This window comes from Poeciliopsis prolifica, unplaced genomic scaffold, assembly GCF_027474105.1.
Source record: "Poeciliopsis prolifica strain line A6 unplaced genomic scaffold, Auburn_PproV2 SCAFFOLD002, whole genome shotgun sequence".
Lineage (NCBI taxonomy): Eukaryota > Metazoa > Chordata > Actinopteri > Cyprinodontiformes > Poeciliidae > Poeciliopsis > Poeciliopsis prolifica.
Genome location: NW_026562377.1, coordinates 642,501 through 665,667, shown reverse-complemented (window position 1 = coordinate 665,667; position 23,167 = coordinate 642,501). Strand labels below are relative to the sequence as shown.

Here is a 23,167-nt window from a genome sequence, read left to right as displayed (position 1 = left end):
CCAGCTGACGTCATCTCTTCGCGACAGCTTCAGGGCTAGCTAGCATAGCGAGGTTACCAAGCGCGGTTGACGTCGGGATTACCTGACGGTTTTTCACCTGATTCCCGGAGACACCAGGTAGGAACCACCCGCAGCTGTTTTTCTGGCTCTGAACCGGAACTAGAACCGGGTTAGTCTGACGGCAGAACCAGAACTTTGATGGGACCGTTAGCTTTTGGGGGCGATCGCACCGTGAGCTGCCGTTCGCGCCGAACTCCACCTAAAAACAATAAAAACTCCGCGGGAAAGAAAACTGCGCCGAACTAAGAACCAATTAACTCCTCCGGTTCAGACATCTGGACCTGCTGCTCGGTTCGGCGCGTATTAGATGGCTCTGGAAGCTTTCAGATGTTCGCATCGATAGTCTCCAGTTTATAGAAGAAGTTTAGCCAATGGAAACTGGGTCTGGCTCAGAACCGAACTCCTTCAGAACCGGGACACCTGCGGGTGTCGGTTCTGGTTCAGCTCAGAGTCAGCAACTGGTTCTGGATCATTAGCTGGGACCAGATGCTGATAACGGGTCCGGTGGTGCCAGAACATTCTTACGGCTAATCCCGGTTGGATGTGCGTGACGTGGAGCCCACTCAGAAGAACCCACGGAAACAGAAAAAATATCTAATAAACCCACCGACAGTCAGAAACTTGATGAAACAGCAGACTGAGCGCCAACGTAAAGCTGGAATCAAACCCACAACCTCTCAGTTGGAAGATGATTTGTCTCCCCACTGATCTGTCGCAACTCTCCTTTAAATGAAATCTGCTGTTTTGACGTTATTAAATTGGTGTTTCAGATGACGTAATACCGACGTCACCCAATGCAGATGGAGGGCAGGAAGTAAATGCAGCCCATTTATTTCTGCTGATCAAAATGCCTAAAGTCTGAGTTCTGTTTGGTTGTTCCAACTTCACCAGAATAAATGTATTTCCTGTCATGAACAGCAGAATGTGAACTTGAGTGGAAGCTTTTCTAACCCGCACTGATCGATCATTGAATTGGCTCTCAGCTTCCTGTAATTTTAAATCACTGATGTGTTGCTGTGTGTTTACTAATAGAGGAATATCAAGTAATGTCCATCAGTTATCATCTCATCTAAATGACATAAAATTATCAGCCAATGTTGTAGTTGGTGGTGAAACAAGATAAAGTTATAATAATAAACTGTCAGATTATGATCCTTATCTACAGTCTCCAGTGGGAACCAGTTTGGATTAAACTTAAAAACAAACGAGCCGCATTGAGATGAACCAGGGAGCCAAACGGGTCCTCAGCGCTGGTGTTTGGAAACATTAGGTGTCTGATTCGTTTCCTGATCAAAATGCGACAAATGTAAATAAACGGATTAGAAAATGTCTCTTTCTCTAAGATCTCTTCAAAACAATAATAATTATTTGTATGTGAAGGAATATTCAAGAATATATTGAAATATAACCAAAATATGCCACATTCAAGAGGAGCCTGCATTTAGAGGACTGACCATTATTTTACATATTCAGTTTTATATTGACTGACATTTTCTGCAAACATGTCAATAAATGTAAACAGTTCTGATATTATGCAAACTAATTTATTGTTCATTTAATGGAAGCTGCAGTATTTAGGTTGACTTTAGGACTCGGCTCTAGACGCAAAGCTGTGCAGTTTAGTCATTTCACAAACCTTACAGTTAAAGTTTTTCTGGTAAAAACCTGTCAAACGATGTTACCTCCAAAACGTTGGCAGCAAGTGATTATTATTTTTTAAGACAATAAATTAAACGGGTCCAAAATAACTGGACTCGTACAGCGGAGCACCGTTTTACCCACTAATCCACCAATAATTGACTTACAGTGAACCGGTGTGTAAATGTATTATGTAATCTGAACTTTACAACATACAACTCCAGCATGAATTTGGGTTTACAGAAGCTAAGTAAATTAATTACCAGAAGATCCAAGCTTGTAGAAATAACATGGGTTAGCTTGTAGTTAGCAATGGCAACAACCAACCGCGGAGTTAATTAAGTAATTAGTTATCATAGACTAATTACTTAAAAGTGATGACATCACTGGTGATGGAGGTTGTGGGTTGGATACTGATACGTTTAAAGACAGAACACGGTGGGAATTCTTCCCGTTTGGATCGGATCGATCCACACCAGTGAACTAACCCTTTAGTCGTGTGATGAAGACGCGTCCTCTGTCCCTGTCCAGGCGTGTCTCCCACAGTGCGTCCACCATGACGGACAGTAAGCGCCTCGCCTTCTCCATCATCCAGTTCCTCCATGACCAGCTGCAGGCTGGAGACTTGACCTCCGACGCCCAGGAGAGCCTGGAGGGTGAGTCCTGAATACAGCCCGAATCGGGTCCAGCCCAGTTCTGCTCGGGGGTCTGCTGCCTGACATCTCCATGTTGTTTTCTAGTTGCTGTCCAGTGTCTGGAGACGGCTTTTGACGTTTCCACGGACGACCAGAGTCTGGCTGTTCCCATGACGCTACCAGAGATCTTTGCCTCGGCCACAGCCAAGGTCAGTTCCTGCTGCTAGAGGAAGTCCGGAGGAACCTGACGGTTCTGATGGTTCTGTGTCTTCCAGTTCCCAGCCGAGTCCCACGCCAACAACAACACAGCGCCGAGTTCTCCAACAGAAGAGCAGAAAGCCGAGGCGGAGCGGCTGAAAACTGACGGTGGGTTCATGTTCAGGCTCTGGTTCTGACTCTGGTTCTGGTTCTGGAGGCTCTGTCTCATGTGGTTCTGTTTTCTTGTATTTTCTGCTCTGCAGGGAACGACCAGATGAAGGTGGAAAACTTTGCAGCAGCCGTTGAGTTCTACTCCAAGGCCATCGCCCTGAACCCTCAGAACGCCGTCTACTACTGCAACAGGTGGGCCAGAACCCGGCCCAGCCGGACCTCCAGCCGCCCGGTTCTGACCCATGTCCTGCTGTGGTTTCAGGGCTGCGGCATACAGCAAGCTGGGGAACTATGCCGGCGCCGTGCAGGACTGTGAACGGGCCATCAGGATCGACCCGAACTACAGCAAGGCGTACGGTCGGATGGGGTGAGACCAACAGAAACATCTAGATTAATATTTCTATCTAAGCTTTAAAGCAGCCGGATAGTTTCCTTTGTGAAAGTGCTAAAACTGAATCTCATGACAGTGATGTGATGCTATGAGGTGAATCTTTCTGCTGGAGCTCGGTTTGTTCATGGATACATCCCAGCACATATTTAGACTTTCTGGTTACTTATTCAGTTGAATTTAGTATTATTAAGGAATAACACCGGTCTGTGATTGGCTGGGTTTGTGGCTCATTTACATAAACTTGATCAAGTTGCAGAGAGTCGAGTAAAGCCTGGCGGCCCATCAGGCTGATGATCCACTGGAGGAAACTCTGGTCGGTTGAAGCCAGGACCTCTACATCAGAACCACTTTGATTCATCCAAACATTCAGATGTTTCAGATCATTTCTGCTCAGTTTCTTCCTCTTGACTCGCCCCTCTCTCTCTCTGGTTCTGGTTCTGGGGTCAGTTTGGCGCTGGCCAGCCTCAATAAGCACACGGAGGCAGTGGGTTACTACCGGAAGGCTCTGGAGCTCGACCCGGATAACGACACCTACAAGACCAACATGAAGATCGCCGAGGAGAAGATGGATACGTCCAGCCCTGTAAGAGGAACTGGGCCAAACCGGACCGGGTCCGACCTGGGCAGTTTCTGTCTCTGCTTAATTCTTCTTCTTCTGTTTCAGTCGGGGAGTCTCGGAGGAATCGACCTGGCTGGGTTGCTTAGCAACCCCGGCTTCATGAACATGGTGAGCTCTGACGGTCCGAACGCACAGAAGTAAAGAAACGATCACCTGATCGTCTGCATGCATGAGAACAGGAAGACCATAACGGGTCGGCTGGTTCTGGCTGGTCTGGTCTGGTTTCTGGAGCTTTGCGACGCTTTAGATCTGAAAACAAGATGAGTTCAGTTTGAATTATTGTTGAAAAGGTAGAATAATGTGACACACAGAGCTGTTTCTGTGACTGCCTCTAGTGGCTCGGCACTGAACTGCAGGGATGGAGGGAAACGTAAAAAAGCACTGAGAAAAGCAGCAAAAATAAATTCCAGCTGAAGAGTGGAAGACGAGGAGTTCAGCCTGTTGATGATGAGGAGGATGAAGGGTTTCCTAGTGGTTTTAATGAATGAAGCTTGGGACCATGTCGATGTTCGGCGGTCAGAGGGAAGGAGGAGAAAACAGCTGCTGTCTGGTTCACACACTGGAGAACTCTTCCTCCTCCCGGCCGAATCAACCACAATAAATCTGACCCAGATCAGGATCGGTCGTAGAGCGACACCATACCAACATCCAGATGTCAGAAATCTCACAAAGCCTCTCAAGATCACACGTGAGTTCAGAGTAAACAAACATGGCCGACTGCCAAGAATCTGTGGCAACAGTTTGGAAACTTTTTTAACAGAAAAAATTATCCAAATTTTTCTCTGGCTGCTCTCCAGACTTCCTGGACTTCCTGGTCCATCATGGCAGCTGCTTGATGGACCAACGTTAGCCTGTTGAAGCTAACGTCAGCTTCAACAGGCTGCGCTCTGGTTCATCATCCTGGTTGATCCACAGTGGGGAATATTCCTGACGTCTGGTCCTGGACCAGATCAGTCTGAACATGCGGCAGGAAGAGCCACTATCGTTAGAGCTGCTTTCCTGATTCAGAAACACTCAGATATTTCTCATGTGAAAAAGATGAAGCTGGTTTCCTTTTAAAGCGAGGAAGATGATGATGAGATGTGGAAATGGGAATCCATCAGCCTTAATCAGGATGAAACCAAAGCTCCATGTTGACTCACATCAGTTTATAAATTTCTGTCGGCAGTGGCTTTGACCTGAATGTTGTGATGTGTTGACTGATGTTGCTCTCTGCAGGCCTCGACCCTCATGAACAACCCTCAGGTTCAGCAGCTGTAAGTTTCTCACCTTCATCCCTGCTCCTCCTCCTCTCCACCCCTGATCCGTTTCCATGGTCTCTCTCAGGATGTCTGGGATGATGTCAGGCGCGTACGGCATGGGAGCGACCGGAGGAGGCGGAGGGGTCGGCGGCAGCGGAGGGATCAGCGGCAGCGGGGGGGTCGGCGGCAGCGGGGGGGTCGGCGGCGGTCCTGGAGCAGGAGGAGGAGTGGGCGGAGCCTCAGCAGCTCAGGGACCCGCGGATCTGTCCGGCCTCATCCAGGCGTGAGTTCCCGCTCCTTCAGTCCGGCCTGAAGCGCGGCCTGAAGGTTGACTGCAATGTGTTGCTCGGCCTGCAGGGGGCAGCAGTTCGCCCAGCAGATGCAGCAGCAGAACCCAGAACTCATCGAACAGCTAAGGAGTCAGATCCGGAACCGGGCGCCCAGCGCCGGGAACGAGGAGCAGCAGTGACGCTTCTGAGCGGTACGCATTGATTATTACTGATCAGATTATTATTGATCTGATCAGTTGATCAAATTATTATTACTGACCCTTAAGATTTAATTACTTTGAATTAGTCAGCCCCACATCATGATGGTGCCACCACCAAGCTTCAGTTATACTACCGCCATACAAGCTAACTTGCAGTATATTTTGAAGCTACATATTTACTAGTAAGTTTGAAACTGATATTTGATGAATACATAAGGAGAAAACGTGACATTAATTCTCCTGTTTCTCTAAATAACCCAGATTTCTGCTTGGTATCGATGCAATGGTCTGATTCTCTCTGTCTCTTCCAGGTTGGACAGCTTTGGTGGAGGCAGCATCTGGTTTGATTTCCTTTCTGATTGGACTGTAAAACTCAAAGGACTTTAAGGAAATGTTTTGTTTTTCAATAACTGTGTAATGGCAGCATGAGCGAGTGTGGGCTTTGTTCAGGAACACCAAGCCCTCTCTGCTCCTGCAGCTCTGTGCGTCTCTGCAGGGCAGCGTTTTCCACCATCACACCTTCCACAGCTTCAAATGTGTTTGGTTTCCTCTGAAAGCAGCAGACTGGACCTGAAGAAGCGTCTCTGCCTGTTTCTGGGTCTCTGGCTGGCTGAGAGGCAGTTTGAGCTCCGCTGTAAATGAGAGCGGCTCCTCCACCTGGAGCTGCAGGAGCCAGGCTGTTTGACACCTATTAAAAAGAGCATCTCACCATTTTACTCCTCTGCGGTCTGGTTGTTGTTTCCACGGTATCCGAACAGGCCGAAGGTCTGGGCGTCTCCCGGTTTGGTGATGACTGCTGGAAGCTAGGAGGAGGAGCTTAAAGATCTGGAGCGAACCTGCATGTTGGTTCAGACCCATCAAACCGTACAGGACACGTCAAATATAGATTTCTGTTTATCGAATCAAAACGTAGAAGTATGCTGGTGCTCATTTGTTTAGGGAGTTGCGAAAATGCGTAACCATGGCAACAACGGAGATATTTACAACCGAAAGCAGCAGATTGACGTTTCAACAGCTCAAATAAAATCTAAAGTAAAGTTAAGTTGTAATGCATCCCTGTGGAGAGCGAAGACGTTCAGCGTCAGAACAGGAAGCAGGACTCCGGATCAGCAGCAGATTGTTTCTGTCTGGTTCCTGAACGTATCAACAGATAGTTTATTTAAGGAGGTGGACCAGCAGGGATCTGAACAGCAGGTGACTGATCCTCTTGATTTCTGTCCGACCCGGCTGGAGGGTTCTGGATGCCATGTTTCTGCTCAGCGGTTCTGTTTGGTTCCATAAGTCGTTTTGTGGTCCAGCATGTTCAGGAAAGTGTTTCACCATCTTGTCGCCATCGGTGACATTTTCCTGTCCCATCAGTGGACTGAAGTGTGACACCAGTGGCTCTGTCTGAACCTGACCTTTGACCTGTGGACCTAGTCCAGCAATGGACTGCTTTATAAATGGAACCGATCCAATCTGTACTGCTCAGTGGAAACAAGGCAAGACTCTTCCTGTGGACTTTGACTGGTGTGTTGGTCGGCCACCAGGCTGCAGTGACAGCATTTCCTTCAAAGTATTACAAACATAATTTGAAAACCAACATTTAAAACACATTTCCAGTTAAATCTGCCTAATCAGCAGACTAGGTTAGAGCAGCAGATGTTCTGAAGTCTTTGTCTTGGTTTCACCGCTTTGCATCAAAACCTCAGGAACCTGTTGCAGGAACGTTCCAACTGAAAGAACCGGATCTGGATCCAGTAGAAGAGAGAAAACGTTTGATTCTAAATGTTTGTAAAACGTAAAAAAGGTTTCAATAAAAAATAAAAATGTTGAAGTAAAAGCTTCCAGTCCTGCTTTGATAGCAAAAGGTGGAACAAAATTATCTGTTTTGGGGCGTAAATACAGAAAAAAATGCTACGGAGTTCTCCGTCACTAGGAACCCACCAATCAGTGCGCACGTTGAGTCTGACGCAGAAGCGGAAGTGTTTTGACGCACCTGCCGGAGCGAAGGACAGATGTTCGAGCAGGTAAACACGGGGTGGTTCTGTTTGGGATGGAGCCGGTTCGTGTGGTTCTAAAGAGGCTCCTTCAGTAACTTGGTCCGGAACCGCCATTCTAACCCACCTGACTGGTTCCGGGCCTGCCCAGTTGGCTGCCTTAGCTAGCTATTAGCTAGCCAGCTAACCGGAAGTAGGTTGTTGTGGTGTTTTTAATTAATCTGAACTGAAGAGCTCTGAACCAGAAGGGTCTCTGCTAAGGTTCTGGTGAATCCGCTCATTTGGACCAGAACTTGCTGCTGACAGGAACCTAAGAATAGAAATGAAAGCAGCAGGTTCCGGGCTGGTTCTGTTCAGAAACATTAGACCCGAACAGAGCAAAGCCAATCAGGAAGAAACGGGATAAATATAAATGAATCGGGGAAAAAACAGGTGAACTCGCGGTTAAAGGTGCATAAAAGAACATTTTTTACATTTCCTCTCCTCCCGGAGGGACCTGAACTCCTCACAGGGAGCCTCCATCCTGGCCCCCGGGCCTCAGCTGGCTCCTCTCGATGTGGAGGAGCAGAGGCTCCTGGACGACCGAGATTCTCTCAGGGAGACCCCAGACACGGGGAAAACCCATTTTGCTTGTATCCGTGACCTCATTCTTTCGGTCATGAAGATGAGCGTAAGAAGTTAGATCGACTGGTAAAATGGAGACCTTCGCCTTTTGTCTCAGCTCTTCACCACAACAGATTGGCGCAGCCGCCTGCCTTTTCAGATTATGTGAGAGACGCATAATCTGAAAAATTCTTTTTGTGGCATAGACAAACAGCCAATGCTGTCAATCACTCTCTGTTATAGAGAGTGAATCCACCAATCACTCTCCACGCTGCAGCTAGCATAGCCTGTCGTGGATAGGCTAGTTAGCATGGTTTCAATAATGGCAGATAAATGGTTTTCCTGTAACAGTAAATTGTTTCTCCTTCATTAGCATATCGGGCAGCGAGTACCTGAGGATGATTGGCAGTGCTAAGACTCGCCTCTTGGCTCTGATTGGCTGTTTTTGTGCATTTCTTCAGACAGCAGCTCAGGAAAAAGGTGGAGGACGACGATCTTTTCACACATTATCTGGATCTTATCAACCTGTCACAACTTGGTGAAATATGGGAAATATTTTGCAGTTTTACATTAATAAAGCAAGGAAAGGTGACTTTCCTGCAGTCGATTCACTTCTTCCTTCCTGATATGGACATGAAGGGCAGGAAATACATCACTTCCTGTTCCTATGTTCTGTTTGTTGAGGTAAAAATGGTAAAGAATAAATACATTTTGTTGTTTATTATTTAATGGAATATTTGAGGTTGTGCTTCAGTTTAGACCTGTTGGTTGTGGCTGCGACCCAAAATAACCCAGTAATCAGTTGCTGCTGCTGAAGAACCAGAACACTAGCAGGTCCCAGTAACAGCTGCTCTGTTTGTGTCTCCACCAGTGGAACCAGTAGAGACGCTGCAGCTCCTCCATGCTCACCACACAGGAAGTGATGTCACTGTGCTGCCAGTAGCGTTCGGAGCTCAGGATGCAGCTCCTGGTGGTGAAGCTGCTGGGTCTGGTAGGCCTGTCTGCGCTGATGCTGTCCGGCATCCTGGTGCCGGTGCGCCTCCTGCTGGCCGATAGCGAGAAGGCGGGGCGCTACCACCGGGGTCTGGCGCTTGGCAACTGCTTCGGAGGAGGCGTGTTCCTGGCAACGTGCTTCAACGCTCTGCTGCCTGCTGTCAGAGACAAGGTACACACACACACACACACACACACACACACAGCACAGCAAACAGCTTCACAAGCATCTGATTTCAGTAACATATTTAAAGGGACAGTGTTTTCCAGGCACGTTGGGCCATTTTAAGGCCCTATCAAGTAACTTTAGCTGTTATAGAAATACTATGTATATCAAATATGACTTCAATATTTAACGCCTTGAAATTGGGCATCTGTCCCTTTAAGAACTCCTGCTCTTTCTGAAGCTCCACCTTCAGGAAGTTGTCACAGAAACGTTCCTGATAAAGCCAGTTTTGTTTTTCAACAACATTAATGTAGTTTTTTCAAGATAACAAATCAAAATTCTAGTCATGATGAGAAATTTTCTCAATAAATGATGAAAGATGATGAAGAGCGGCTTCATTATGATGACGCCGCTCTTCGTCATAATGTGAAGATGATCCCTCATCAAAAGTTTTGCCTGGACTCTTTCTTGCTTCTTTACTATTTTCTCCAGAGTTTGTACCACAAATATTGGTAAATTTGAAAATATGATTAGTTGCAGCTATTTCAGTGGTAAAAGTCAAGCCTGTCTAAGTTGGCCCCTCCCCCTGCAGGCGGCCGGCGTCCTGCAGCAGCTGCAGGTCAGCGGCGACTACCCGCTGGCTGAGACCATGATGATGGTGGGCTTCTTCATCACGCTGTTTGTAGAGCAGGCCGTCCTGACCTTCAGGAAGGAGAGGCCGTCCTTCATCGCCCTGGAGACGTTCAATGCCGGCGGCTCGGAGCCAGGCAGCGACTCGGAGAACGACGCCCCCTTCCTGGGCGGCGGCCATCGCCACGGTCGCTGTGGACCGAGCCAGCTGGCGGGGGCGGGGCCTCTGCGGCTGGCCGGCCTGGTTCTGGCGCTGTCGGCCCACTCGCTGTTCGAGGGCGTGGCGCTGGGCCTGCAGGAGGACGGAGCCAAGCTGGGCGGCCTGCTGCTGGGCGTGGCCGTCCACGAGACGCTGGCCGCCACTGCGCTGGGCGTCAGCGTGGCCAAGGCGGCGCTCGGCATGAAGGACGCCGCCAAGCTGGCTGCTGCCGTCGCCATGACGATCCCGCTGGGCGCGGCGGCAGGAATGGCCGTGGAGGCGGCGCAGACTCTGGCGGCCGGCGTGGCGTCGCTGCTGCTGCAGGGCCTCGCCGCCGGGACCTTCCTGTTTGTCACCTTCATGGAGGTCCTGAGTCCAGAGCTGGAGCAGAGGAACGACCGCCTGCTCAAGGTGCTGTGCCTCCTCCTGGGCTACGCCGCGCTCGCCGCGCTGCTGCTCATCAGGTGGTGACGACAGGGGCGGGGCCCTCAGGACGGGGCCCTCAGGACGGGGCCCTCAGGACGGGGCCCTCAGGACGGGGCGGGGCCTCTCTGCTCTCTCCAATCGCTGCAGAGAGCAGAACCTACATCTTGAATAAGAGACTTAAAGAGGGAACCTCTGTTCCTGACCTTTGACCCCTGACCATACAACCTGCAGGTGTTTGCCGCTCTTCTTGCTGTATTGCTTCCTCCTGCAGGGGGCGCTGGGCGGTGAACCCCGAGATGTTCTGCTGTTCATATAATGTTCTGGTTCTGATCGGACCTGGTCACCAGAACTGGTTTTAACAGTTTAATTGAATGTTTGACCCTGAACCTCGTCTGGCAGGCTCAGAACCGTCCTGCAGGTTCTGACCAGAATGGATCAGAACCTGTTCCATACCTGAACCAGAACCTGAACATAGCCACTGAGGATCCCTCACCATCAGAACCAGGACCTGCATCCTCTGTGACATCACTTCTGGTTGTCCCTCCTGTAGTTCTGCTTGGGTTCTGATCAGTGCTGATTTGTGTTGTGTGAAGTAATTGGATCAGAACCAGACTGTGCGATCTGTCAGAACCAGGCGGTCCAGTCAGATTCTGTTGTACCCAGAGATGATCTGCGGTCATGTTTGCATAACAATCTGTTGAAGTTTTTCAGATTAAAGTTTGTTTTATGTGTTTTAACAGAACTGAATTGATTTAATTAAAGGGCCAGTATCGCGTAAAATCAAATGTTTTTAATATTTTTATTGTTATGTTGCTTTGATTCTTTCATGTTTGAGGAATCTTTTAATCTCCATGGCAACCGTCCAGCTGTTAAAACGCCTGGTTGGACCGAGCCTTGCCTTCAAGGTGAAGCTCCTTCAGACTAGCCAGCAGCAATTAGCAAACAGCTGCTGAGCTCATTATAGCAGCTGCAGCTCAGAGCAGCGCTGGCAGAAACGTTAAAGGGTTAATAGAGGAGCCATGTTGGATGACTTCCTGGAGGCGGAGCTTCAGAAAGAGACAGAGGCCCAAATTCAAGATTTAGTAAAAGTCAAATTTTACATATACGTCATTTTTATAACAATTGGAGATAACAGTCCTTATTAAGCTGTGTCAGCATGATGCTGGGTTAACTGTTAACTGGGTGAGCAGGTCCAGTTCCTCTGAGCTTCACTGTTTATCCAGCAGAACCCAGACCAGCCGTTTCTGCTTCTCTTCAAATAAACTGTAAGAACAAAACAGCATGTTGTCATGTTTTGTGTTTGTTTCCACATCAAGCTGCGTCAGCTGACTGGCCCCGGCCCCCACTCTGGGCTCCCACTCTGGCCCCCCACTCTGGGCCCCCCCACTCTGGCCCCCCACTCTGGCCCCCCACTCTGGCCCCCCACTCTGGGCCCCCCCACTCTGGCCCCCCACTCTGGGCCTCCTGGGTTGATTCTTGGAGGAGACCGGAGTCGTGACATCACTTCCTGTAGGTGAGCTGCTGCTGATGGAGTCGGTTTCATTGACCTCTGATCACCTTCCTGAAGGAGAGAAGAGGAAACGCCGCCCCCTCCGGTCCGCCTTAAGCCTCTTAAGGCGGTAAGCCTCCCGCCGCCTGCTGTCGCTGATCGTTTTCCCTCATGGAAGAGGCCGGCTGCCCCGCGCCTCGTTGGCTGGACGACCCCGCCGCCTCGGAGGCCATGGACGAGCTTCTGCTGCCCGGCGAGGAGGAGGAGGCCCGGTGCGGCCCGGCGGGTCGGGGCCCGGCGGGTCGCGCCGGGGCCCGGCCCGGGGCCCTCTGGGTCGGGGCCCGCTGCAGGAACCTGCGGGGATTCTGCCGGAGGAACGGGCTGCTGACGCTGTCGGTCATCGCCGTGGTTACCGGCTGCACGCTGGGCTTCGCGCTGAGAGGAACCGAGCTGTCGACCCAGGTACGGAACCGCCAAACGGGCCGGAACCAGAACCTCTCCGGGCCCCATGGGTCTGCAGCTCCGCTTGGCCCGAACGGTTCTGGTTCCGCCGCAGCAGTTCTGTTCGCTTTGTAGCTCGTTACGCCCCGACGTCTCCGGGACCGTTTCCATAGCAACCAGGACCCAGCTGACCTGTACACATGACCTCCTGACGGTTTCCATAGCAACCAGGGAGAAGCAATGCCCGATGACCTTTCATGTCATCTGAACCCAAATACTCACTTCTCAAAAAAATAACTGAGCTGACCTCTGACCTCTGGCCTGGCCCACTTAAAGCACAGCTTCAGCCTCAAGCAGCAAGCTGACTTGGTTCTGCTCCAGAACCAGCAGTCCAAATGAACGTGTCTTCAGCAGGAACTTGCAGAACCGGGTCCAATCAGAACCATTCCTTCTGACACCGACCCAGAAGTTCTGATGGAGCCCAGAGCAGGAACCGCGCATGAGGACCAGAACTTTAGCAGAACAGGAGGTTCTGGAAACCTGAACTCGGGTCTGTGGACCGGTTCTGATGTTGCTCTGGTTCCTGGTTGGTTCTGTTGGACTTTCACCAACAGAAATCTGGTCAGAACCTTCTAAGGGGTCAAAGGTCACCTGGTTGTCCATCGTCTCCATGGTTTCTGACTTCTGGATGTGCTTCTAAAATTCTTTGATCACCGGAACCAGAACCTGTACTGGACTGTGGACCAGAAGGTCAAAGGTCATTCTGGTGGATTGACCTTTGACAATCCACCAGAACAGCAGGAGGATTAAAGTGCATTACATCACCAGAAGAAACAAGCTGTAGACCTGGGACAGGATTCGGGTTCCTCGGGTCCATGTTGGCGCCTTGTATCTGCTGCTTTTGGGTCGAATCTTCACCGAGAACAAAGTCTCTCACTGATGGGTTCAGATCCATCTGCTGTCGCAGCCAGTCTGCCGACGGAACAGGACCCACTTCAGGATGTTCAGACATTCCTGGACCCAAATAGGGAAAACCTGAAGCCGTACGTGTGGCCGGCGCCGTCCTCTCCTGGACGTGACGGTGCGGTCGGTCCGCTGTCCTCCTGCCGTTTGTGAAAGTCTGGCTGTAAATGTGATTAGCATGTTAGCGCTGCTATCAAAGCTACATCCTTGCTAAGGTCAGATCTCATCTTCCTCTGCCTGAGTTTGATCCCGTCGTTCGTCACGTTTAGATTATCCTGACTCTTTGTATGCAGCGTTGCAGCAGCGCAAACAAGATGCTGCAGCTCCACGATGCTGCAGCTCCACGATGCTGCAGCTCCACGATGCTGCAGCAATCTGTGACCCTGGTTCTACGACCCCTTCACCGACTCCCTGCTGCATCAGGATCCAGTTTAAGGTCTTATTGATGGTTTAAAGTGTTTTTGGGTCCCTGGTGCTGAAGTGAGCTCTAGCAGCTCTGAGGTCGGCTGGCGACCCTGACCCCGGCCCTGACCCCGGCCCTGACCCCAACCCTGACCCCGACCCCGACCCTGACCCCAACCCTGACCCTGACCCCGGCCCTGACCCTGACCCTGACCCCGACCCCGGCCCTGACCCCGACCCCGACCCCGGCCCTGACCCTGACCCTGACCCTGACCCCGACCCTGACCCTACGCTGATGGAGCCTCGGTGGATCGTCTGGCTGCTGAACTGAAACTCGTCTTTCCTTCCAGCTTCAACTGCAGAGAAAAGGAGGAAGGAAATGGCTGCAGCTAAAACTCCATGTTTGGTTTTTATTCACTGTTGGCTTTTGGAATCTGACAGTTTAATATTTGGCTTATTAGTTTTACTAAACTTAATTTTATTGCTATTTTATCATTTATCTACCTGTGATGTTTGTTGTGAAGCACTTTGGCTACAGAAATAAACTTTGACTTTGACTGAAGCTCTGCAGATGCGGTTTCAATCCGGTTTTGATCCGGTTTCTAACAAGACGACTCGGTTTAACCTGGAGGTTCTGAAGGAACTCTGAAAATCTGACCCAGTTACATAAAATCGTGATTTTTAAAAAAAAGAAAGTTTAAATCTTGATGCTGCGTTCAATTGCCCCTCATCAAAATGAGCTTAAAGTGTGATGTCAGTTTGTGCCTCTGACCCTGGGGCAGATAGATCTGGGTCACATAGATCAGAGCAGGAAGTCTATAACTTTCCTGCAGCGTCAGCTAGCTACTGTTAGCTTGAAGAACACTGTGGGGTAGATCAATGAACTATTCATTTCTCTGCACTGCTTTAACTTCCTGTGAGGTTCTTCCTGTAAAGGCGAGTGACCTTCGACCTCTGCCAGGTCAGCGCCTGCCGACCGCTGCTTTAACAACACTCAGTCCAAATGCAGCATCGGTAATCTGCCCCGTTAGAGGCAACAGGAGCACAAGGCTAACGTCAGCGCTACGCTAGCATGCAGGAATTAATATGAAAGAAGAAGAAATGGATGAGAACCGGATGATTCTGCAGCAGGTCCAGCTTCACACTTTACACCAGGCTGTCATATTTGAATACAATTATTCATTCAGTCAATCCAAAACAATCTGTGGGAACATTTAATCTAATCCTGGAAATCATCCAGCTGGTAGGTTCGGGTCAAAGGTCACCTGATGACATCACAATGTAGAGGTGAGTGTTAACCTGAGCCAGTGGCAGCATGTAGATATTAAATAAAAGGGGTCCTGGGATTGAACCTTGGGGAACCCTGCATGTGACCTCTGACCTCTTTGATGATAAATTACCTACTGAGACAAAGAAGTTCTAATTGTTGAGTTCGGATCAGAACCAGTCCAGTACTGGAGCAGTCGGACCCGCTCACTGACCATCAGATTGTAAAAGATTTATGAGCCACTGGGATCATATAGATGTAAATACATAGATTTGCAGAACCGAACATGATTCTGTCTCTGTGGTTGGTTAACAATCATCACTGTAGGAAAGGCTTCCGCCATGATGCATTCATGTACCGTCCGAAATCATCATGATGCTGAAACCACCATGATGCATTCATGTACCGTCCGAAATCATTATGATGCTGAAACCACCGTGATGCATTCATGTACCGTCTGAAACCTTGAACTTCTATCAACAGACTAAAACATTTTCCATGTCAAACATTTTCTGTGATAATTGGATTTTTGTTAGCTGAACATGTGTTTTTATCTGCAGAAGAAGAGTGACACATGATTGTGGTTTGTTTAATTCAGAGCTGATTAGAAGGTTTTACTTTGATTAGACCGCTGATGGAGTGGGACCTGTTTTGTCCTCAGGCTAAGATCTACTTCTCCTTCCCTGGAGAGCTGCTGATGAGGATGCTGAAGATGCTCATCCTTCCTCTCATCACGTCCAGGTAGGAGCCACCAGAACCGGCTCGGCACTTTCAGGACGGTCCAGTTCTGGTTCTGATCTGACTGCAGGCGCCGATGCAGGAAGAACCAGAACCTTTAGGACTGGCAGAACCGGGAGCCCAAACAGCTGGCAGTTAAAACATGAAGCAGTAATTAAAATGAGGCGGAGCCCAATCCAAAGCTGGTCTGCTTGCTGACCAATCCTCACCTCACCATTGGCTGCTCAGCATTGGCCGAGAAGCCAATGCTGAATAGACTAAAATTTAGCTTGCCCAGGCTAACTGCTAGCCTGGGTTTCCTTTAAAGGAAACTTTAGAAAGACAAACGTTTGGTTACAACGTCAGAAACCAGCAGAAGCTTTGACAGTTTGTTCTGATAGTTTCCTGTAATCAACATGATGCATATAAAGATGGCTGAAGGGAAACTCCATGCACTTTAATAGTTACCTACTTCAGAGCTCAGACTCTTCAAAGTTGGACTAGATTATTCAATATCCAATCAGAACATATTAAACAGTTTGAGATTAATTAAACTGATTTTTGATTAGAGGAAGCTCAGTAGAGGTAAGATTAGTGTATTCTTAAAGTTGGTCAGGTGACCAGCCTAGGTATGCTAGTTGTTAGCCTTTCTAAGGGTAATGTTAACCTAAGGCTAATGCTAGTCTATCTATGGCTAACGTTAGTCTATCTAAAGCTAATGCTAACCTGAGGCTAATGCTAGTCTATCTATGGCTAACGTTAGTCTATCTAAAGCTAATGCTAACCTGAGGCTAATGCTAGTTTATCTATGGCTAATGTTAGCCTATCTAAAGCTAATGCTAACCTGAGGCTAATGCTAGTCTATCTTTGGCTAATGTTAGCCTTTCTAAAGCTAATGTTAAACTAAGGCTAATGCTAGTCTATCTATGGCTAACGTTAGCCTTTCTAAAGCTAATGCTAACCTGTCTCATTACCGGTGCCAGTCTGCCTTCATCAGATCAGTAGCTAGCTCCAGAGTGCCCACAGCCTCCTGTGACAAGGAAGTAGCCATCGCTAGTCAGGCTGTAGTCTTCATGTCGGCACTGATATTGTTCTATAATTTAAGGACTGATTTGGTGCAGAGGCGTTCCGGAGGCGCCACAGGCTGCATGACGTTGCGTCCTCATGTCTGTGTGCAGCCTGATGTCCGGCCTGTCGTCCATGGAGTCCAAAGCGTGCTGCAGGATGGGCGTCCTCACCGTCACCTACTACCTGTGGACCACCTTCATCGCCGTGGTGGTCGGCATCATCCTCGTCCTCATCATCAAGCCCGGCACGGGGACGGAGATGGAGAGCAACCGTCTGGGCGGCGGGCCGGTCATGACGTCGGCCGACGCCCTGCTCGACCTGATCAGGTGAGGGAGGTCAAAGGTCATTTCATCATGTGGAGGTGGTGGCATACTTTGTCTGAGTGATTTGCTTGACTAGCATTGCAGGCCAACCTGTGAGGTAGAAGGAAAATGGTCTGACTGTTGTTTACGGCTTAAAGTCTTAAACATGGTGGAATGTTTTGGTGTTCAACCATCTTTACTCTGATGCCCTGAAATAAAATGACCTAATCAGCGAACAGATGACATGGTGGAGAGTTTTAAGTTTGTCTTGTTTGGGATGTAAAGAGACGTTTGTCTCTCTTCTGATGTCCAACCGGTCAGTGAGCAGAATAACCTAGCAACCTGCAGCATGAGACCAAGCGGCATGAATGGAGCTGATCGCTTTTATCCAGAAATGATGAGTCCAACAACACACCGCCGCAGCGCTGCAGCTCTTCATCCCCTCAGAGCTCCAGCTCATGGCGGTATTTTTAGTAATCCTGCGGGATGAGAGGCAGATTAACCGAGTCACTGATCTCTGCCGCTGCACGTTTGCAGACCCGGGTCTGACAGGAGCCGCACGCACTGGTTCAACACTTCACCGTCATCCTGGTGACCTCTGACCTTGAAGCGTGCAGCAGCCTGCCGTCTGTTTTTGTTGTGCTGTAAGAACTTCCTGCGGTTCCAGAGAGCAAAGGAAGCTCCCCGGTCGGTCAGGACTGTGTGGGGCAGCGCTGGCCTGCAGGGGGCAGCACACGCTGAAGGGATCCAAGAGACGACAGAGCGACACCAGGGTCAGGACCGAACCGGAGAACAGTGGATCAAGGCCTGTTCTGATGGGAACTTCTGGGTCCAACATTGATGCGGACAGGAATCTGACCAGCAGCACCAGTCTGGTTCCAGTAATTCCTGGACGCCTCAGGAAACGTAGCTTCTGCTGGGCTGAGGAGACGAGGTGGGGAGAGGACACACAGGCCCTCGTACTTCATGCTCAACCTCAGGAGGTTTGGTTCACTTCTGGGCTGTGCAGTACTGAATAAGAAAGGTAAAGAGCAGGGGAGTGAGCACACGGCCCAGTGGAGCTCCAACACTCACTGTGTCTGTGATGAAGTTTCTGTTTATTTGCTAGATTTTCTCTCCTTCATCCACAGAAACATGGTTCCCTCCAACCTGATCGAAGCCACGTTCCAGCAGGTAGACCTCCTGAAGCTTCTGTCACTTCTGCTGCGTTTCCCTCCTCTAACCACCCGACTGCTTCTGCAGTACAAAACGGACCTGATCCCCATCCTCAGAGTCCCAACCAAAACCATCCAGCCCAACTTTGTCTACGTTGTCCCAGACGACAACGACCCTAAAGGACAGACAGTCTACCTGGAGCTGACTCCGCCCCCAGACGTCATCTACAAGACGAGTCCTGGCAGCAGCCAGCAGATGAACGTCCTCGGCATCGTTATCTTCTCTGCCACCATGGGTGGGTATGGCAAGACATTAGGGCCAAAATGCTATTGCACAACCAGTGGTTGGATACGTCCTGATGGCAAGAGGCTCCATCCTGACCAGATTAATCATAGTTTAGCAACCAACTCCAGCAGATGAGGAGGAGAGTACTAGCTAACGTTAGCATTTAATAAGCTAGCGTTAGCCTTGGATAGTGTAAACATTGGAGAGGTTAGCAACTAGCATGTCTGGGCTGGGCACTCACTTTATTAGATCTTTATTGTTTTGTTTTCAATAAACCTGCTTGACGGATAAAATTTGTAGCATCTCAAACTGTTACTGATTTCAGCCTCAGTAATCAGATTACTACCAGTACCAGAATATAATCTGGTTCCAGATTATATTCTGAACACCGCTGGGTGTCCGACACAAACACACCCTGAAGTTTCCCAACTTTTCATCAGTTTTCTGAGAAATGTTGAAATGTTGAAGCTGATGGTTTGACCTTCATCACGTCCAGATCAGAAGCAGCAGAAATGACGAAATGTTTAGAGTGCGGAGCGGTTCCCAGGAAATCCTCCTTTTCCAAAGCGTTGAGAAGAAATCCTCTGCAGGATCCGGAGGATCAGAGGAACTTCCTATTGTTGGGACCCTAAGCCTAACCCCAACCCTAACCCTGCTGTGCAGGTCTGCTGCTGGGCAGGATGGGAGAACGCGGCGCCCCGCTGGTCAACGTCTGCCAGTGCATCAACGAGTGTGTGATGAAGATCATCAACGCTGCCGTGTGGTGAGTCAAAGGGTCACCGGGTCCAGGCTTTCTAGACAGAACCAGAACTAAAGTCTTTTGTCTCCATTACTTGTTGTCTTTCTTTGTCTGGATCTGAAAAATTCCCAAGAATTTCAGCTCCAATAAAGTGATTCTCAGTCTCCTGAGGTTGGAAAGATGTGATCTGTGATGTCATAGGCCCGTCCCTCTGCAGAACTGCGCCCTTTTTTGGCTCCGCCCTCAGGACGCCGCTGTGTCCTCAGGTACTTCCCGTTTGGGATCATCTTCTTGGTGGCAGGGAAGATCCTGGACATGCAGGACCCGAGCACGCTGGGCAAGAAGCTGGGCTGGTATGGCATCACCGTCCTCACCGGCCTCTTCGTCCACGGCCTCGTCCTCCTGCCTCTCTTCTACTTCCTCCTCACCGGGAAGAACCCGTTCAGCTACATCCGGGGACTCCTGCAGGCCATGGTCATCGCGCTGGCCACCTCCTCCAGGTCAGTGCGGCTCCGGCCTCCTGCATCATGCTGAGCTCTGATAGAAACGCAGTGAAACCTCTGCGTTCCTCAGCTCCGCCACGCTGCCCATCACCATGAAGTGCCTGCTGGAGAACTGCCACGTCGACCGGCAGATCGCCCGCTTCGTCCTGCCTGTGGGAGCCACCATCAACATGGACGGCACGGCGCTGTACGAGGCTGTGGCGGCCATCTTTATCGCTCAAGTCAACGATTACGAGCTGGACCTCGGCCAGCTGGTCACCATCAGGTGAGGAGTCACCAACGGATTCGACCGTATGCAGACGATTCTCTCCTTTCTTCCTCTGACCGTCTCGCCTCGTCTTCCAGCATCACGGCCACGGCCGCCAGCATCGGAGCCGCCGGCATCCCTCAGGCCGGACTGGTTACCATGGTGATCGTCCTCACCTCCGTGGGCCTGCCGCCTGATGACATCACACTGATTGTGGCCATTGATTGGATCCTGTAAGTGCCGAATATCCGTAACTGTCCTTGTGTCAAGCAGGCGGTTCCTTGTGTTGTGAGTCTGACGGCGCCCCCTTCTGGCCTCACAGCGACAGGTTTCGCACCATGATCAACGTCCTTGGCGACGCCCTGGCCGCAGGCATCATCGCACACCTGTGCCGAAAAGATTTTCCTCTGAGCGAAACAGGAAAGGTAAAAATCAGGCACCAGCCAAGAGACGAAGCAGGTCCAGAACCTTTTACTGACCGGGTCGGGTCCATTCGGGTCGGGTCCAGCCGGGCCGGGTCCATCCGGGTCGGGTCCATCCGGGTCGGGTCCATTTGGGTCGGGTCCATTTGGGTTGGGTCCAGGCGGGTCGGGTCCATCCGGGTCGGAGTGGTTCTCCTGACATGGATCCGGATCAGTTTGTTTCCTGGAGACTTTAGAGGTTCCACAAAGTTTTAGTCAGAAAAACTGCAAAGATCAGATCTTCCTTCACGTGTTTCCAGCTGAATTTATGGAGAGCAGAGAAATCAGGAATGTTCTAACCGGTTCTGTTTCCCTGCAGGCGGTTCCGTCGTACGGAACCCAGCACCGCCACAGCAACTCCTACAGCATCAGCGTTCCCATGACAGAGATCCACCGCGCCCCGCCGGGCGACCCGCCGGACCCGCCGGGTCCGCCGGGCCCCTGCCAGGCGCACACCGTCTACTACAACATCTGCCAGGTGTGATGGACCAGAACCGGGTCAGGCAGTGCTCCTCAGACCGCCGGCTCTGGGACCAGAGAACCGGAACCGGACTCTCCGTTCCGCTCTTCGGCCGGCCGGTCCTACTGGAGGTGAGCTCCAGACGGGGTCAAAGATCGCCCCGACCAAAATGACCCGCCTCATCCTGCTGGTCGGGAGCGGGTTGTCTCACCAATGGAACCGGGTCAGAACCTGCAGGGATCCAGAACCGACCGGATCCCAACCGTTGACATGCAAGGAGACCGGATCTAGAGTTCTGATCCGGATGCGTGTGGCAGCAGAACGGAGCGATCTGATTGGCTGGTGGTGCTGGCCCTGGTCAGGGGTCAAAGGTTCTTCGACACGGCGCTCCTCTTCCTCGGCCGCCGTGCTTTAACTGGTCCTCTTGTTGACGGAGAGCTGAGGGATTCTGGGAATCGAACCGACGGTTCTGATGCTGTTCGTCACGACTCGGATCAGAACCAGATTCAGCTCAGATTTGTTTCCAACGCCAGAAAAAGCCGGACTCTGACCCGCCTTAACGTGACCTCTGACCTCTACGTTCCTCTGCCAGTCTGTCACGTTTTTATATCTGTGCTGTTTTTAAAGCCTTAACAGTTTAATTGTTTCAGCTCCAAACTGGAGTTTCTTTCTTTTGTTTTTTCATTTCTGACCATGAAGTTATTAATATTTATGTGTAAATCTGGAGCCGGGTTTTGTCTAGGACGTTTCAGATGGTTCAGGTTCCAAAGTTTCCATATTTTCTCCTAATTTCTCTGATTTTCTGATCAGCCAAATAAAACCTGAAATAAAAAGATTTTTCAGAACAAAACATTTTACTGCAGAAATGTAAAAATTTAATATATTTTCAGAACCAGAACTGACCTGAGCATTTTTGGGGACACACCACACTTTTCAGATTTGAACCATGTATTATTTTTTTCAGTTGGTTTCTGTGAAAAAGGCCTCAAGTATTCATACATAAACCGTTTCCATAGCGATGGACACGTATAAAATACAGGATGAATGAGACACGAGGTTTCCCATCATGCATCCTGTTCGCGCACACACACACACACACTCACACACAAACAGGCACACACACACATGCGCGCGGCGGTTGACCCTGAGGTCATGAATCCAATAAGACGAGCGTGACGGCCGCCTCCCGCAGCAACATGCTGCCGCCGCAGGTGATCCTGCTGCTAATCCGCCTCAGATTACAGCAGAACAGGCAGATTAGAGAGGAAACAGCCTGAAGGAGACTGGAACCCCACAGGTCAAAGGTCACACTTTAAAGTCCTGAAGCTCTGAGATGAGAAGGAACCTCAGAAACCTCCTGGTTCTGTTTGGTTCTGCTGAGCCCGGCCTGCAGAGACGAAGCTCGTCGTCATCATCTTCATCATTCCTCAGTGAAGTCGGCGAAGGCGGGAAACCAGAGCCTCTCCTTCCTCTCCTCTGCTCTGCGACCTTCGACGACCTTCTGCCTCCGTCGGACCCGGTGGATCCAGGCCGCCTGCGCTGCGGCCAGACCCATCATGCACACCTGCAGGAGAGAGATGGAGGTCAGACCGAGGTCAGCCGGAGGTCAGACCGAGGTCAGCCAGAGGTCGCTCGGCGGTGGTGTCGGTACCTCCAGCAGCAGCAGACCGGCCGTCAGCCCGGCCACCAGCAGCAGGTTCTTCTGGGCCCACAGGACGATCCGCTGCAGGCAGCCGGCCGTGAAGATGTGCTGCCGGGCCGCCGCTTCCTGCTGCTGCTGCATCCCGTAACCGCACATGGTGTTCAGCACCGTCTGCAGGGACAGCAGCACCAAAACGCAGCACCAAGACGCAGCACCAAGACGCAGCACAAAGACACAGCACAAAGACGCAGCACAAAGACACAGCACAAAGACACAGCACAAAGACGCAGCACCAAGACGCAGCACAAAGACGCAGCACAGAAGACACAGCACAAAGACGCAGCACAGAAGTTCAGGACCAAAGAGCAGAAAATTAGTTCAAACTGAGGAGACAGAAAACGACAATATTACAAACATCTGACATTAAGAATTTAATCCAAAATAGTTTGTTTCTTTCAGAATCTCTGTTCTGAAATTTAACTCTAATATCAGTTATTAAAGCTTATAGTTCTGTTTAAATTCATTTACAATTTTTTATCTTTTAAATATATTTATTATTTTTTCAGGATGTTAAGTTTTTTAATTTC

The 23,167-nt window shown here is 50.1% G+C and overlaps 4 protein-coding genes across 8 annotated transcripts in view; 3 read left to right on the top strand and 1 right to left on the bottom strand.

Moving 5' to 3' along the window:
- Positions 1-6,159, top strand: sgta (small glutamine rich tetratricopeptide repeat co-chaperone alpha). Its single transcript, XM_055060023.1, has 12 exons — positions 1-117; positions 2,230-2,354; positions 2,439-2,542; positions 2,609-2,699; positions 2,795-2,894; positions 2,965-3,069; positions 3,541-3,676; positions 3,758-3,820; positions 4,931-4,968; positions 5,039-5,236; positions 5,311-5,434; positions 5,755-6,159. The coding sequence occupies exons 2-11, from the start codon at positions 2,255-2,257 to the stop codon at positions 5,420-5,422; spliced, it is 1,047 nt and encodes a 348-aa protein (XP_054915998.1). The 5' UTR covers positions 1-117; positions 2,230-2,254; the 3' UTR covers positions 5,423-5,434; positions 5,755-6,159.
- Positions 6,160-7,378: 1,219 nt separating this feature from the next.
- Positions 7,379-11,716, top strand: LOC129379350 (zinc transporter ZIP3-like). Its single transcript, XM_055060084.1, has 3 exons — positions 7,379-7,452; positions 8,897-9,190; positions 9,777-11,716. The coding sequence occupies exons 2-3, from the start codon at positions 8,984-8,986 to the stop codon at positions 10,482-10,484; spliced, it is 915 nt and encodes a 304-aa protein (XP_054916059.1). The 5' UTR covers positions 7,379-7,452; positions 8,897-8,983; the 3' UTR covers positions 10,485-11,716.
- A 216-nt stretch (positions 11,717-11,932) lies between these two features.
- On the top strand, positions 11,933-21,793 carry LOC129378934 (excitatory amino acid transporter 5-like). 5 transcript variants are annotated; one of them, XM_055059457.1, is made up of 11 exons: positions 11,933-12,390; positions 15,663-15,742; positions 16,897-17,112; positions 18,219-18,261; positions 18,331-18,538; positions 19,192-19,291; positions 19,534-19,767; positions 19,841-20,035; positions 20,116-20,250; positions 20,340-20,442; positions 20,798-21,793. In XM_055059457.1, exons 1-11 carry the CDS (start codon positions 12,100-12,102, stop codon positions 20,960-20,962), a joined length of 1,770 nt encoding a protein of 589 aa, XP_054915432.1. In that variant the 5' UTR covers positions 11,933-12,099; the 3' UTR covers positions 20,963-21,793. The 5 variants fall into 5 exon arrangements, with proteins under 5 accessions (XP_054915432.1, XP_054915426.1, XP_054915441.1 ...); XM_055059451.1 differs by having other exon boundaries at positions 20,340-20,905; XM_055059466.1 differs by lacking the exon at positions 20,798-21,793 and having other exon boundaries at positions 19,515-19,767; positions 20,340-20,440.
- Positions 21,794-21,812: 19 nt separating this feature from the next.
- zgc:113223 (uncharacterized protein LOC541424 homolog) overlaps positions 21,813-23,167 on the bottom strand; it is a 6,764-nt gene continuing 5,409 nt past the window's right edge. The window contains exons 7-8 of the mRNA XM_055060104.1: positions 22,590-22,751; positions 21,813-22,502 (exon numbers count right to left, since the gene is read on the bottom strand). Of these exons, the coding sequence (XP_054916079.1) occupies positions 22,359-22,502; positions 22,590-22,751 (306 nt within the window). The 3' untranslated portion in view covers positions 21,813-22,358. The remainder of the gene's footprint in view (positions 22,503-22,589; positions 22,752-23,167) is intronic.